Raw genomic sequence first — 17652 nt, forward strand, 5'->3', positions numbered from 1 at the left:
GGTGATTGACAGGTGATCAGGGGGGATAGATGCATACAGTACACGGGGGGGGGGTGTCTGGGGGGGTCTGGGGAGAATCTGGGGGGTGGGGGGGGTGATCAGGAGGGAGCAGGGGGCAGTTTAGGGACTAAAACAAAAATAGCGTTGACAGATAGTGACAGGGAGTGATTGATGGGTGATTAGGGGGGTGATTGTGTGCAAATGGTGGTCTGGGGGGTGGGCAGGGGGGGGTCTGAGGGGTACTGTGGGCGATCAGGGGGCAGGGGGGGCAGATCAGTGTGTTTGGGTGCAGACTAGGGTGGCTGCAGCCTGCCCTGGTGGTCCCTCGGACACTGGGACCACCAGGGCAGGAGGCAGCCTGTATAATACACTTTGTAAACATTACAAAGCGTATTATACGCTTCCTATCCGGGGATCGTCGGGTTAACAACCCGCCGGCGCTTCCGATTGGCCGGCGGGTTGACGGAGCCTATTGCCGGCGGATGCGCGCGCATCCCAGCGCGCGATCCCCGGCCAAAGAGTGCCCCAGGACCTGACGCCATTCTGCGTTACGTGGTCCTGGGGCTGCCACTTTGCCGCCGCCAATATGAAGTAGGCGGTCGGCAAGTGGTTAAAAACAGACTAGTGCCTACCTGCAAAAGAGTGCAAGCCCCACTTGTGGGGTCGAATGCACACCGAGCATACACATGACCTGTCTACCACTAGAGGAGGATGTTGGTTTCCATTAACAGCTTGCATGCAACCTATTAAGTACTTGTCCCTCCCACTGCAAAGAAGTCAATCCTCCATGGGAGGGGCCTAACACTAACGAAATCCTAACCTATGCATATGCATAGCCTGGGTGCGGCTAATCAAATAATATCAAAAATTGAAAATTGCACAAAAGGTGGATCAGCGCAACACCAGGCCGCCTCCGAATGGCCTCCATCAGAGATGCGCTGAGCCCCCCCAGGAACTACAAACGCACCTTGAACCCAAACAGAAGCTCTGCATATACATCAAAAGCATGGCTGTTAAGTGGGAGCAGCTGACCAAAAACGAATTACATTAGTACATAGCAAGGAAATGAGCAGCGCTACTTAAAAACAGACTAGTGCCTACCTGCAAAAGAGTGCAAGCCCCACTTGTGGGGTCGAATGCATACCGAGCATACACATGACCTGTCTACCACTAGAGGAGGATGTTGGTTTCCATTAACAGCTTGCATGCAACCTATTAAGTACTCGTCCCTCCCACTGCGAAGAAGTCAATCCTCCATGGGAGGGGCCTAACACTAACTAAATCCTTGCTATGTACTAATGTAATTCGTTTTTGGTCAGCTGCTCCCACTTAACAGCCATGCTTTTGGTGTATATGCAGAGCTTCTGTTTGGGTTCAAGGTGCGTTTGTAGTTCCTGGAGTGGCTCAGCGCATCTCTGATGGAGGCCATTCGGAGGCGGCCTGGTGTTGCGCTGATCCACCTTTTGCGCAATTTTCAATTTTTGATATTATTTGATTAGCCGCACCCAGGCTATGCATATACATAGGTTAGGATTTAGTTAGTGTTAGGCCCCTCCCATGGAGGATTGACTTCTTCGCAGTGGGAGGGACGAGTACTTAATAGGTTGCATGCAAGCTGTTAATGGAAACCAACATCCTCCTCTAGTGGTAGACAGGTCATGTGTATGCTCGGTGTGCATTCGACCCCACAAGTGGGGCTTGCACTCTTTTGCAGGTAGGTACTAGTCTGTTTTTAAGTAGCGCTGCTCATTTCCTTGCTATGTACTAATGAGCAAACACTGACTAAATCATTTATACATAATTATGGTAAAAAAATGAAGCACTTTTTTTACTACATTATTTTCACTGGAGTTCCTCTTTAAGAAGGAATCTGCACTATCTACTGATTTCTTAGGATGTCTGAAACAGTTCTCAGACAGTTCTAAAAACCTACTAATATTTTGTCTCAGACACTCTTGATAAATCTGGCCCTCTGTTCCTGGATTTCTACTTTTAAGTCAAGTTACATTTCATGTGCAGGAAGGACAATTGATGATGATGATTATCTTTTTAAAAAACATAAGCCTAATACACAGATTTTTGTGTCAGCTAGTAAGACTGTTTCTACATTGCTTTTTACCATATGGAACTGTAACTTAGTTGGCTTGAGGTGTGTAATCTTTAACAGCAAGGCAAGGGCATAGACTGCAATGTGTTTGTTTCTTATTAACAAATGTCTTTATGTCCATTTTATTATCTTATTTTCTTTCTTATCTGCTTTTTTTTGTACTTGATCTTGTATTATTATATTTTTTTCTGTTTCCAAGGATGCCAAAGCTGAGATAAGAAGAATAGAAGATTTGGTGCACTGCAGGGTTCTCTGCAGCCTGGTCAATTATTTTCTTCCTCAGACATTTGCAGCAGAAGTTCTATTGGATGACCGGTAAACAAACTGATTGGCATCATGCTATTTCTAAACATTTCACAATTTATTGCATTTTGACTGCAATTTATTTTTCCTCTTTTCAAGGTGGACTGTGAACGTGGCTCTAAAGACATTAGAGGAACTGCTGTTCATAAGGACATCTTTCTCCTGCGATGACCTGCTTCAGGTCAGAATACACTGGGGTTGTTATCAGGTTACTGATTTGGTCAGAGCAAACTTACTGTAGATGCTATATTGTATTCACTGATTTGTTTATTGCAGTTTAGGCAAAAAGGTGTTAAAGTAGGGGGCGGGTTAGAGATTAAAATGCCCTTTAAGCAGCCAGCAGGCAAGAAAATTATGAGAAAAAAAAATGACAGTACTTTAAACCTACTTTTTGATACTTTACTCAATTGGTACTCAATTGCAGAGTGCTGAAAAGTTATTTTAAATGTATTCTTTTTATTTAGTATTTATATAGCACCGACTTCTTCTGCAGTGCTGTACAGAGTATATTGTCTTGTCACTTAACTGTCCCTCAGAGGGGTGCACAATCTAATCCGTACCATATTCGTATGTATCATGTAGTGCATGGATCGAAGACTAGGGCCAATTTGGGGGGAAGCCAATTAATTTATGTGTATGTTTCTGGGATGTGGTGCAAACCGGAGGAAACCCACACATACAAGGGGAGAACATACAAATTCCTTGCTGATGTTGCCCTGGCTGGGATTTGAACCGGGAATGCAGCACAGCAAGGCGAGAGTACTAACCACTATGCAAAAACTAGGAGAACTTAGAAGAAAATGGTAATTGGATTTGACCCTATGTGTAGGGTACTTTGAGAACTGGAGAAGCCTATATTGTTTTCCTTTACATGCAATTTCAGGCTTTAATAATACAGGTTGTTCCAGACTAGAGATGTCGCAAACTTGAGTGAGTTGGCTTTTGACATGCTACAAATCCTTAAGCAAGGTAATTTTTCTCTTGGATTGATCATAATGGTACATGCTAGGCTGGCTTCAGCATGTAGTGTTGGTGGTTGTATGGTGGTTAAGTGAGTTACCTACCACACACTCAGACCTGGGTTCTATCCCCAGCCAATGTGAGTTGGCTTTTGACATGCTACAAATCCTTAAGCAAGCTATTTTTTCTCTTGGATTGATCATAATAGTACATGCTAGGCTGGCTTCAGCATGTAGTGTTGTTGGTGGTATAGTGGTTAAGTGAGTTACCTACTCAGACCTGGGTTCAATTCCCAGCCATGGTATGTAAGCTGGCTTTTGAAATACTACAATTCCCTGGAAGATGAGACCCTCCTCCCTCCGGGAGGAGGGAGAGAGGGAGAGAGGGAGGAGGGTAATATAAGGAATAACAATCAGCTAGGAACAAGGCTACAAGAGCTTAACTAAACTCTCCCTAGCAGAGTCTGTCAGCAGCTGTCCCTTAACTAATTACTGTAGGCAGACAAGTGAGTAAAACGACAGGAGAACCTTGCCTTTTATAAGGGGGGTGGGGCTCCAAGAGTGAGTGTAGTCTGATTGGTGATAATGTGTCTGCTGACTGTGATGTAGAGGGTCAAAGTTCTGCTCAATGGAGCATTATGGGGCGAAACGAACTTCCACAAAAGTTCGCCTTCGCCGGCGAACGCGAACCACCTAAAGTTCGCCTGGAACTGTTCGGGCCACCTCTATTCCAGACTCCTCTTTGACAAGGTTCTGAATAATCACAACTAACCTGGTGCACCAGCTTGTGTTTTTGTAACAGTGATGAGTGAATTAATACACATACTCTTGCCACAAAATCTGAAGTTATATTTATTGACCTCCTGAGCGTTCTGGACGAGCTGAGCTCGTCCAGAGACGCCGGAGGGTGCCGCTCAGGTCCTGCTGGGCCAATTTCAATGAAATAAAAAGGAGCACACGCAGCCGGCACTTTCCCAGCCGCGTGTGCTACCTGATCGCCACCGCAGCGCGGCGATCCACCGCGTGCAGCGGCGAAAGAGGGTCCCCCCAGCCGCCCGAGCCCAGCGCAGCCGGACCAAACAGCTCCGGCCAGCGCTAAGGGCTGGATCGGAGGCAGCTGACGTCAGGACGTCGCCTGACGTCCATGACGTCACTCCGCTCGTCGCCATGGTGACGAGGAAAGCAAAACAAGCTCATCGCGGCCCTTCTTGTTACTTCTGATCGCCGGAGGCGAACAGAAGTGCGGATTAGGAGCGCCCTCTAGTGGGCTTTCATGCAGCCAACTTTTTGTTGGCTGCATGAAATAGTTTTTGTTTTATTAAAAAAAAAAGCGTCCGGTTGCCAGCCTGGCGATCTTAATAGAACGCCAGGCAGGTTAAAATTACTTATAGCCCCCGTGATAGTGGATAGCTCCTCCCTCTCCCCACTGGCATGCAGAGTAGCACAATATTTAATATGCAATATTTACCAGCTCCAGCACTGCGGTTCTCCTTATTTATTTATTTATTTATTCTATTTATAAAGCGCCAACATATTACGCAGCGCAGGGTGTGTAGCTGTAAATGCTTTACAGCTACACACCCTGCAGATATTTTTCCACTCCCTATCGTATGACTGCTGTGGGTCATGTGATTGCAGCAGAGTGTGTGGCTCTGAAGCATGGAGGAGGCCCACATGGCTGGAGCAGTTAAATATTACACTGCTCCCTGAGCTACTCTGCATGCCGGAGCATGCCCCACACATTCTAGTTACATCCCTGTTAAGATGTCACAAAGGCTAAAATGTGATAATCTGAAGCTCATCCTTAGTTCCAAGTGTCTTCAATTTGGAAAATGATAATGGTGTTTGCTGTTTTTTCAGGTTTTTTACAGATCTCAGTAACTTCCTGCTGCACTCTGGCAGTCAGCACATGGCCACAAGATTTGAGGCAGGCAAAAAGAGCACTGGACATCTGGGCGCTGCAATAAGTTGTAACGTGAATTACAGCTACAGTGGGGCTCAGAGGGTTATTTGGGCACCAGCAAAAGACGGAGCTTAAATTACAGGAAAAAACAAACAAACAGTGCAATTCAGCTGCTAGCAATAGCTTGCAGCCGAATTGCATCTTACCCCTGAGTCCATGGCGGCCTGGAGGAGGAATAGTAATTACGGTAATGTTTCCGGTAAATTTGCAATAGCAGGGTGAGACGTTTTTCAGCTTCAACCTGCACCCAAATTTCCCAGTGCCCTTTTTGCATGTATGCCACAAGTGTGGGTGCAATGGTAAAGGGGTGGATGGTTTTATTCAATAGAGAATACTTTGAAGACAAATCACAAATTCAAAAGTCCTCCATGGCCTTAAGTGGATATTTTTACGTTTGCCTTTAAATAAGACTTATAAATTTGTGTTCTGGAGCGCTATCAAACTTAACAAGTTCATGTTAAGAAGTCAAAATGTATGTATTCATACAATGAAGTGAAGTTTTATGTTTTTTTAATTTATTTTATACAGGGCAGAAACACCTCATTGCCCATCCTTACATGATATTAGTAAAAAGCATCATTGCCCATCCTAATAGGGTGTTGGTAAAAAGCATCATTGCCCGTCCTAGCATGAGGTTGTCGCATTTACTGTTGGATACAGATTTTAGATAAGTGAAATCGCAGGGATATAGAAAGCAAACACATAAAATGGAAAATATGTTCCTCCATGGGAGCCATACAATGCTGGAAATGCCTGCAGCTGGGTTTCCCTGGTTACCTGCTCAACTTCACTTGATTATTTCAGATCACACAGCGAAGAGTTTCTTTCTGCAATAATTAACTGTTTTCTACCAGAAAAAAAATTACTTCTTCTCAGAAAAATGCAATCTGTCAACTCTGGAAGATTTAGCAACCAATTTTCTTTCACATTTTTTTTTTTAACAAATCACATTATTACTCTGTGCTCACTTAACTTTAGCTACAATAATCCTCCACAATTTACCCATATATAATTCCAGGATTTTAAGAAAACGCAGTCACACTAGAGATCCTTGCCTTAACTTACCTTCGGAAGGTATAAGATATGTCAGTGCAGTTGCAGTTCAGTGCCAAACAGGAGTATCCTCTTGAGCTCCTCATGTGTTAGTTAGTTGAACGGAGCGATGTTAGACGGCAAGGAGCGGATTGTTGGACTCAGGGAGAAGACCTGGTTAAAGTAGTACGTTTTTTGTTTTGTTTTATTGTTTTTTTGTTTTCTGCCTTGAGTTCTCTTTAAGGATATGGTCAGCAGGGCCGAGGCAGAGGCTGGGCAGGCTGCAGCCTATGAGCGCAGCCACTTGAGGGCGCATTCCTTTGAGCTCTCCTCACCACGGACACCACCCGCTTGACACATATTGTTTTGTGCCCGGTGCCACACTCCTGCTGCTGGTTCTGCGCACCGGCACTGAGCTAATCTCCCCGGTGTGCGCTGCCTGTGTAGCGCGCCCCACTGCTCCATAATAGCCGTGCTGTCATCACAGAGATGACAGGCACGGCTGTGGCATCATGTAACTAGGCAACAGCAAGAAGCCGGCTTTTGCTCTAATGGAAGTGGCACCGGTTTCCTGCAGAGTTGCCTGAAGACTTGCTGCAAGTTTGAGCTGTGACTGGACTGGACGGGGGAGGGACAGTGCCTGATAGCACTATGAACGCCAAGACCTCGGCTGACTGAAGGGGAGGAGGACCCAGCTGCTTTCACATGCATGCCTTAATGAAGCAGGTTGGAGTAGATGGAGAGAGAAGAGCGAGGGAGGGAGGGAGGGAGAGAGAGAATGAATGAATGAGAGTATTGTATGAGTGTACTGTACTCTGTGTGTGTGTGTATGTGTATACTGTATGTGTGTACTGTATGAACTCTGTGTGACCTGTTTGTGTACTGTATGTGTATGTCTACTGTATGTGTATACTCTGTATACTGTATGTGCGTACATGGGTACTGTGTGTGTGTGTGTGTGTGTGTGTGTGTGTGTACTGTGTGTATGTATACTGTATGTGTGTGTATTGTATGTATGTATGTATGTGTGTGTATATATTATATGTGTGTGTACTGAGCAAGGCACGCGCGGGGGGGGGGGGGGAGGGGTGCGCACTTTGAAGTCTCAGCCTCTGGTGCTGGGGAACCTTGTCCCGGCCTTGATGGTCAGCCTCAATATTGTAATAAGCTAACACTCTTAAATACCTAGCAAGTTGTCCCAATCGTTTCACCAAAAACAAAGCTCCATGCAATAAAAGCCCTTTAAGGTTGCCTCAACAATTGCGCATATTTCTGGGAAAGATGAGCTACATAAAAAAACAGGAGACAGGTATCCTGGAAAGCTTTATCTACATTACTGTGGTAACAAGGGCTAGAATTTTGTATGTATGTACACAGTTCTGTGTGTGTTTATTGATCTCTGGCAACAGTAATGCTTTTTTACAAACTTAAAATAGAGTAGCTCACATAACCTCTATATATGCTCCACTACTGATCAAAACTTTTACTTAAAAACTAAATAGACACAGGTACAAAAAGCAGCATGGCTGTTTAGCATTACCCTGCATGTCTTAAGCCCCGTCTACACGGGGAGAGGTTGTAGCGATCCGGCGGCTCGATTAGCCGCCGGATCACCTCTTCCGCGCGCCCGCCGCGTCCCCGCTCGCCGCGCGTGCGCCGCATTCGATTCCCCGCTCGTGCCCGCTCGTACCCCGCCGGCGTCGCTTATCTTCCGCTCGATTCCCTGCCATTGTCCCCCTGCGGGGAGCGAGCAGGGAATCGGTGGTGCGGAGATCCGTCCTGTCGGATCTTATCAATCGAGCCGCATCAGCGGCTCGATTGATAAGGAGCATCGTGGCCGCATCTACTCGTGTAGATGCGGCTTTATGTCCCCTGCTGCTATTTTCTGTAGGTAAAGGGATGTGCAGCCTACTCCTTGCTAGGTATCTGTCCCTCCCCTCTTCTACGACTGCACATCACAGTCTATATCTAGAGGTCCTATGCTGGACATACACGGCTCGTTTTTGAGCCATTAAGATGGCTCGATAGATCATTTCTACCCGATTGTTCTGCTGCTCTATTCCGGATTGCAGTTAATGGAAAACGATAAGAAAAACGAGTGGAAGATAAGAGAATTGACTGCGGAATCGAGCGGCAAAACTATCGAACAGGAGAATCGAGTGGCAAAAACAAGCCGTGTATGCCCAGCATTAGCTCACATAGACCAAAACTACATATACTCTTTAAGTTTTTTTTCATCCAAAACCAATAGTTCAAGATTATTTAGCGGGCAGTTCTGCATAATTGCCATAGAGGCATTTCCTAAGCTGAAGCAATTGTTCATGATAGTCTTGGCTGAAAAGTTACTGTAATGCTAGGCGCTTTATACACATGCTGTATTATTTGTTGTTTAGCAATATTCTTTTTAGGTTTTTTTTTTTTTTAAGTTCTTTTTGATCCATAAGAAAAACTATTTTACAGAATAAAATATTTTATTGACTGCACTGCTGTGCAAAGGTCTGTGCATGTATTAATATATACCACTGGCTCCTTTTAATTAAAGATTTTGAAATTATAACAACTGGCCTAATTGAAAATATTCTCTTTTTGTAAGACTGCACACAGGCTTTTATTTTTCAAGAATGGGTAGCCTCTCCATTTTTTTTAGGACTACCAGTATATCAGTGATGTGGGTGGTAATATAATCTGCATTTTTCAACACTTAACATAAGCTCATACTTGTACTCAACAAATTATCTTCTCTATACTTTGCTGTAGGAAACAAACTTCCAGCAATTTCATAACAACGTTTTTCAGGACTTTGAAATAAAATATGCAGAAGAACAACATTTCTGCAAATGATTAGTTAGTTAGTAGTAGTCAGAACATTGTAAAAAGAGGTTTGGGTACAAGGTATCATATGCTCTATACTTAACGAACGGGGGGGGGGGGGGGGGGGCAGAGGCACCCAAGGATATAGAAAACTGTGTTAAAAATAACTAAAATGAAAAAAGAGGAGTTGGCTTACATCAAAAATGACAACTTAATATGTATTTTGCACTGGCAATGCATTTCATGAGTCTCAGCTCCCTTACCGATCAAGCTTCTTGCCCTCCACTGGGGGGCTGATATTGGTCCTAGGTGGCCTGGCCACACTTAGTAACAGTTGTTTTTTGTTAAGAGAATGACTACATCCACTACCCCTTGGACACCCAAGTGGAGACAGATTTGTACGTCTCTACTCGCCTCAAGTGGTTGGTTGTATTGCAGTGCAATCACCCCAAAAATGTTGTAGGACCTGCAATTGCGATTTGGGGAAGTCGCAATCGCTCCTGTGGAATTATCTCCATTGACTTTCCATAGCCAGCATGTTTGGAATTTATCAGCGATTCCAAAGCATGGCTGAAACAGCTCCTGTGGGTCCCAGCACTAATTTTGACTTTACCACCAGAATGTGTGTCTTCCATGGAGAACGATGTGCAATCCTGCTGACAATTATAATTTTTTATTGACTTTCACCTCACGTTCTGTTCCTGGTACCACTTATTGTGGTACCAGTGAGGAAAGATCTTCACGGTGTATTCCTAAGAAGGGTCTGCAATCAGGCAATTAATGGAACAATAAACTAGGGGTCCCCTTTGTCAAGGCCCCTAGTGGCCCTGAAAAGATCGCAGGCCAGATGGCATGTTGTGTGTATGTAATGGAACAATAAACCTGTGAGTTCCTGCAAACTGTCTCAGTGCGGACCCTTCCTTGGAAAACTGTGGATGGATGGCTACTGGGTCCAGCACCAACTACATTTCTGCATAAGGTGTACCATCTTCTTTGATTAGATCTTCATAGGAGACATGAAAATACCAATAACTTGGATAAGGTTCTACTTCTTCCTCATTATTTAGGAAAAAGAAAATGTTTAAATCCTCCAGGTCAAGTGAAGGTGGGCAAACACTTTTGATAGGGAAAACTATGCATGCAGAAAATAAATGTCATGGGCTGTGAATACATGTTTGTTACTTAGAAAAGAATGAAACAAGTGCAAATACCTTCCAGAAACATCTAACCTCAAAAGGAACGATAACAAACTGCACTTAGATTTGGAGGTTAAGTGATACATATTTCCCTTGACACAGGAGAAAGCTAAGGAGGCTACACATTATAGAATGATCCCAACTGGTGCTTAGCAGATTTAATAATTTTTGATTAAAAAAAAACCTAAAATCTTCCGCTCTTTCTTGGAAGTGGACTGTTTTGACGGAATTTAAAGACAGCATTAAAGAAGGCAACTATTAGGAACCTAAAAATAGGCCTTTGGAACCAGAAGCTTTTGTCATGCAACTATTAACTTTGGAACTCCTTGCCAGGAATGTAAATATAGGGGGAACAGTCTTTGTAAACCCACGGGGGAGGGGGTCACAGCTGGGAGTCACAACTACTTTCTCTACCTCCGTTCAACAGAGGGGTTCCTCCTTCAAATCTGGTGTTGCTGTGGTCATGCTTGTCATGGGTGGTGGGCCCCGAGGCTGTGGAGTTCACAAAAGGAGACGGAAAGGGTTGTGAATATTGGGGGGGGGGGGGGGGGATTCATTTGAAGTTTTGCCCTGACTCCTTGCTACAGTCAATCAGGACAGCTACATTCCTGGATGTGTTGAAGTCTAGATTGACAGGCCACCTGTTTAGTCTGGCATTTACAGGCAGGTATCTTTTTCCTATGACACAATTTACCAGCTACTAACTGCTGATCTGAGACATGCCCTGTGTTTTGTGACCTATGGAGAAAGCACTTTACACATTGTTTTGTTTCAATTGTTGTTGATTATTTCTGAGTTTTGTTAAAATCTGATTGTAAGCAAGGCTGCAGTATGCATTTGGTAAACTCTCAGTTTGTAATGTAGTCAGGAAATTGACCCACATTTCTGGCTGTGTGGTTTCCTTAAAGGACAAATCCAGCAAACAATATACGTACTTTGTGTAAAAATGAAAATGCTCAGAAATGCGACATCTCAATATCTGAGAGAGTCTCATCTGTCATAAAGGTTACTGTATGTGTCCTAACTCTGACCCTATAGCATGCATAGTGCAACATACAAGCATACAGTGCAGCAGCCCATCAAAAGATTAGTGGCACATATCCTAACATCCTCTCTTAGGACAGATAGTCTTCAGACTAACCTCACAAGGGCGCTGCAGTGATGAGCCTGGATTCTGTCTCTGTTTTTTTCTGTTCTCTAACCTGGCAAATCATTACCTTGTCAAAGCAACTGAAACTTCAGCAGTGAAATAATGGCTCTTAGAAGTATTAGATGGAAGAGACCAATCCCTACCATGTCGGTAGTTGTTTGCAGATGCTGCCAGGTATTATATTTGTTTTTACACAAAGTAAATTGAGGTTTTTTTTCTACTGCTGTTATATGAATTATATAGGGGCAGCACAATGTCAATTTTTGCTATAGTGGTCTTTTAGGGCTACCTCAAGGCCAGCTCATAACGCTAATGCTGGAAGAAGGAAAATGCTCTAAAAACTGAAGAAACCAATTTTGTGTGAGCTGGCTGTTTAAATAACTCAAGGGAAATAAACATGATGAGTGCAACAACATAAAAATCATTAGTGAAAATCTGTAAAGGATTCAAGCTGAAGTCTTTATATAATGACAGAATATTACATATTTCCTGTTTAGTACTTGCTGTATAACCTACTGCAAAAATATAGTTTTAAAAAATCAGCCACTTCGAGCTAAGATACACAGCAGTTCAGTTAAAGAGAACCTGAACTGAAAATTAAAAGTCAAAATAAACATAAACACGTCATACTTACCTCCAGTGTAGTCTACTCCTCAATCTCTTTCTCCTCTCCCACATCCTGTTTGTTCACTGTGATCAATGGAATTCTCTGGCTTCCATTTTGAAAATGGCCATTACCCCATAACAGCTTCCTGGTCAGCACACTGTTAAACTGTAATATCGCCCACTTGAGCCATAGGGAAACATAGACTTTACCTTGCACATTCAGTTGTAACTGACAGCAGCTGATATACAGTATAACTGACAGCAACTGGTATATTTCAGTTCTGACAAAATCTTGTCAGAACTGGAAGGGATCACTGTAAGAAGAAAATAGTGAGCTTCTGAAAGGAACTGACAGCGAGGTAAGTATGTAATATTTATTTGCAGGTACATCATGTGTTTATTTTAAATAATTTTACTTGCTTCAGGTTCCCTTTAAATGTATAGGAAATCAAGGCACATTTATCGAGACCAGTGTAAAGGAAAGTAGAGCAGTTGGCCAAAGCATCCATTCAGGTTTTTAATGAAATGAAAACATGAATTGAAAACAGAAAGACAAAGCAAAGATACTGATTGGCTGCTCCGAGGAACCATTTTACCTTTGCTTTGATTTTCTTTTGTATTGGTCTTGAGTTCCTGAAAACAACTGTACATAAATCTGTAAAAGTAAAAAATGTTTTATTGCATTCAACAAATGTTCTTACATGACTTTATCTTCTGATGTACTCTTTAAAGGGAACCTAAAGCAAAGTATGAAAAAAAGACTTTCACTTACCTGGGGCTTCTACCAGCCCCCTGCAGCCACCCTGTGCCAGCACCATCTTGGAGCGATCCTCCAACCTCCAGTCTCTCATCGCAACTAAGTTTCGTTTTCCATCAACCGGCCAGTCGATGGAAACTGCACCTGCGTGGTCCTGGCCACGCACGTCCTCAATCACGCTCCCACTGCCGGGAGCGTCCTACGCATGCGCAGTACAAGATTTCCGCCTACTGCGCATTTGCAAGACGGTCCAAGTGGCAGGAGCGTGATCAAGGACGCGTGTGGCCAGGGCCAAGCAGGTGCAGTTTCCATCAACTGGCCAGTCGGTGGAAAACAAAACTTAGCCGCGGCGGGGGACCGGAGGATCGTTCCAGGATGGTGCGTTTACAGGGCGGTAAGTGAACATCTTTTTTTTTTTTTTTTTACTTTGCTTTAGGTTCCCTTTAAGTGAATAGTTTCAGCTAACAAAGCATACAGTAGCTCAAAAGCTCAAAAGGCACACTAACATGAAGTGTAAATCATAAAGCAAAATAAATAGGATTCAGTCAATTTGCCAAATGCAGTAAATATTGAATCTACACCTAGTATTATATCATTTTGGTGATTTTCATAGTTTTCTCATCACCTTTGACAATGAGACTGAGCAGCAACTTAGACTGGCTTTAGTCAAAACTCCAGTCTTGACATTTAGACATCAGTTTTTTGTTTAGTTTCCTCCACAATCACAGATATACATCCCAACATATACTATAAGGGGGAAGGAAAGGTTCTTCTTTTTATTATTTATATTTAGGAGCTGTGGAACTGGTACTTCATCAAATTATAATACTTATTTTCATAAAGTCCCAAAATTACTTATTTTCATAATACTCCAAAGGAGCAACATTTGGAGTATTTAATAAACATTTGTTTTAATGATATCTTACTGACTCTTCAATGGGGAGGTAAGTGTTACTTCCCCTTGTTTTTATCTTTATAAATATACATTTATGTTTTACCCTTTTTGGTACCTCTGTGCCTGTGGTTTGAATATTATTTTTTTATAAACACCATTATATTTTTTTAATGTGTCACAAACTTCTAAGACCAAAAAAACTCATTTGAGAAAGGAGAGATAAAAAAAAAAAAACAATTACACCATGAAGCCAATATTTGATATTTAAAGTTTACTTTTTAAATCATTTTATCAGAAAGCTTAAAAGTAAGCCAATGACCTATAGTTCAGATAGCATACTTTATTGATTCTTCCTACTTTAGCAGCTTTAATAAATCAGTGACAGAGGCTATTGTTTACAAGTTGTTGACAGAATTATAGGTGCCACTATTTCTTTGTTCCAGGGATTGGTGTTTAAAGACCAGGGATTGGTGTTTATGTTATCTACTAACATAAGCTCCTGCTTTCTCCATTTATCTTCATCCTTCTTGGAAGTGTCTAGAAATGAACTCTGCCTACACCTTTCATTGAGCTCCTATGGCCATATGTATTGAACAAGCACAATTTGACAGAACTCCCTTAAACTGTTTTCTACAACAAAAAAAGTATTATATGTTTTTTATGTTTACTTCGAGTGAATGTCAAGCTAACAGTAGTATAATAAACAGCTTAACCCTGTTTTGTCCTAATTTCATAAACAGGGTTGCTGTCACTATGGAGCGTTGGGGTTGACATACTTAAAGTGGACCTGAAGTGAAAATAAACTTATGAGATAACTAGTTATGTGTGTAGTACCAGTGGCAAATAAAACAGTAGTAATATACAAAGGAGTCTCATATTTTTATTTTTATTTTAATGGTTTCATTTTAAGATTGTATTAGACTGTCAAAGTTGCTGCTTAGAATCAACACTGCCTTCTCAGCCTTTTAGCTTCTATTTACTTTTCTGGAAACTTGATTGAATTCAACAAACACCTTTGCACAGATGATGATTGACAAAAGTTTTTGTTTTGTTTTTTAACTATTGCTGTACTGGAAAACAGAAAGTGACTCCATACAGTTTCTTACTAGGGCTAGTATTACAGTGTGTTTACCTATGTGCACCTCATCATGTCACTTCAGGTACTATTTAAGAGCAATTCAGCAACCCTGAACTGCATATTAAAAGGATTTTGCTGTTCAGAGTAGGTGTTACTTAACATATTATACTTATAACTGAGCCTTGAGCAGTTAGAAAATTAAAGATGGTGGCTAATGGGTAATATGTTGGCAGAAATGCCTGGAACTCTCATCTTGTGTTAAAGAGAATCTGTATTGTTAAAATCGCTCAAAAGTAAACATACCAGTGCGTTAGGGGACATCTCCTATTACCCTCTGTCACAATTTCGCAGCTCCTCGCCGCATTAAAAGTGGTTAAAAACCGTTTTAAAAAGTTTGTTTATAAATAAACAAAATGGCCACCAAAACAGGAAGTAGGTTGATGTACAGTATGTCCACACATAGAAAAATACATCCATATACAAGCAGGCTGTATACAGCATTCCTTTTGAATCTCAGGAGATTATTTGTGTGTTTCTTTCCCCCATGCACTGAAGTTTCAGGCTGCTCTTTTCTTCCTGCAAACAGCTTTGCCCTTGTTTGTAATTCCTCAGTATGTGAAAGCCCAGCCAGCTCAGAGGACGATTTATCCAGCTTGTAAAAGATAAGAGAGAAGAGAGAAGCTGCTCTAATCTAAATAACACACAGGCAGTGTGCAGAGAGGGGCCTGGAAGGGTGAGTTCATAGCAGAACCACAACACTGAAGAACTTGGCAGCCTTCCAGACACAGGCCGACAAGTCTGACAGGGGAAAGATACATTGATTTTTTACAGAGACAGTGATAGTATAAAGTGCTGCAGTTATCCAGAACACATTAGAATAGCTTTTGGAACTTGTAGGATGATAAAAAAAACAGGATGCAATTTTTGTTACGGAGTCTCTTTAAAGGCTCAGGTTGTAATCCAACTAGGATGATGTGAGTGGAATATTTATGTTCTCCTCATGCTTGTATTTTTGTAAACATTTGAATTCATCACACCCCCAAAATTAGTCCTAGAAATGCAATTGTGAGCCCTGCGGAGGGGCAGTTGGAGTGTTTGATGTTCTCTGTACAGTGCAGAACATACATGTGTAATATATGTTAAAATATGTTTTTTCTTTGCACCTCGCTGTTCTTTAATCAAGATTATATTTTATATTCAACATAGGGTGACCTCCAGGCTGTGTGTGCCTATGTGTGTTTCATTTCTATGGCTGGATTGAAATACAAGCAAACCAGAAGTGTTGTTAATTATGCTGTAAGTATAAAAGGTACACAAATATGCATTGGATATGATGAATACAGTTTGTTTCTACTGTGGGAAGATCAGTAACCACACACAATCCAATTTTCCAATCTTTACAGGAGCTAGACATAGAGTACAGGCCAGATTTGCCATTAGGTGCAATAGGCACATGTGTACAGGTGCCACTGCTGGAGGGGGGCATGTAGGGTTGATGAACGTAATTCCTATTTCAAGGACTAAAGGCAATTGGAACACTGCTCTATAGTTAGCTTCCTCTTCTTTGGAGTAAGGGGATTGGCGGATCAATGGGGTGTAACTTCTGATAGCCATTGCAGAAAAAACAATCATTGCCAGACTGAATTTCCATCATCCTTGAATTGCAGTAGGAAGTGTGTCCTCTATATAAGGAGGGCATACAGGAAGTAGGCATTTAGCATTTGTAAGACCTCAGTTGGATAACCAGAAACTACTCGGGCACTGCAGGTCTTAACTCTGTTTAGCTAGGTGCACAGCCTCTTAACAGTTTTTGAACTTGAAAAGGTCACTTGCAATGGTAATTCTAATTTACACTAATCAGCATGATTTATTTGAGAAATTGACTTGGGATTAGTTGGGCTTTAAGAATTAGTCAAAGATTAGGAATTTATGCAGCACCAGAAAGGTTTTTCTAAAATTGAGTTCAAAGCTACAGCACAGAAGCAAAATAAGAGAGGAAGTACAAGTTATGATAGCTGAGACACTAAAATACTTATCTGTGACCAAAACTGAGTTGATTGAAAGAAACTAGAAAGAGCTTTAAAGGGGCACCATGACGAAAAAACACAATATTCTGATAACCCTGCTAACGTATGTAATAATAAAGATGTATGTAATAATAAAGACCTCAGTTTTTCAGCAGAAAATTCCTATTTAAAAGCCTCCTAGACTTGCTAATTTGTAACAGCTCCTCTCAGGTCAGGAAGGCTGCTTGCCGTCGGGGCTTGCTCTAACCGCTTCCACTTTCTGTCAAGCAACAGCCAAGAGAAGAACTTGTTTCAACAAATGTAATTCTCTCTCTTACCTCTGGAGGTCCCAGCTGTAAATTAGCTTATCTAGGAGATTTTAAATTAGAAGACTCTGCCGAAGAACTGATGTATTTATGATAGCAAGGTGGGGTAAACTACACTCATGCATGTGGAGATAGATATGGGAAGGGCTTAGGTTGGTACCTGGGATTTAAGAAGGAGACCCCTAAATGCACATTCTTTACCCTTGAAAAGAGTAAAAGGGGTAATTTTGGACTCCCTGTTTAGCGTAGTTTTAATTTTACTTATATTACTAATATTGCTATTAAGTAATTAAAGTGTACCAGAGATGGACAAAAAAAATCATACATACCTGGGGCTTCCTCCAGCCCCCTCCAGCCTGATCGCTCACACAGCGCCGTCCTTCACATCCTGGATCTTCCATAAGGCGAAGGGAGTGGAGTGGGCATGAGCGGCCGGGCCGAGCATGTGCAGTAAGCCCCGACT

At 42.2% G+C, this 17652-nt stretch overlaps 1 protein-coding gene across 1 annotated transcript in view; it reads left to right on the forward strand.

Moving 5' to 3' along the window:
- Positions 1-17652, forward strand: part of LOC137562325 (uncharacterized) — a 228780-nt gene that overhangs the window by 68859 nt on the left and 142269 nt on the right. The window contains exons 7-9 of the mRNA XM_068273662.1: positions 2307-2422; positions 2510-2591; positions 16064-16153. Coding sequence (XP_068129763.1) covers positions 2307-2422; positions 2510-2591; positions 16064-16153 — 288 coding nt within the window. The remainder of the gene's footprint in view (positions 1-2306; positions 2423-2509; positions 2592-16063; positions 16154-17652) is intronic.

This window comes from Hyperolius riggenbachi, chromosome 3 (genome assembly GCF_040937935.1).
Source record: "Hyperolius riggenbachi isolate aHypRig1 chromosome 3, aHypRig1.pri, whole genome shotgun sequence".
Lineage (NCBI taxonomy): Eukaryota > Metazoa > Chordata > Amphibia > Anura > Hyperoliidae > Hyperolius > Hyperolius riggenbachi.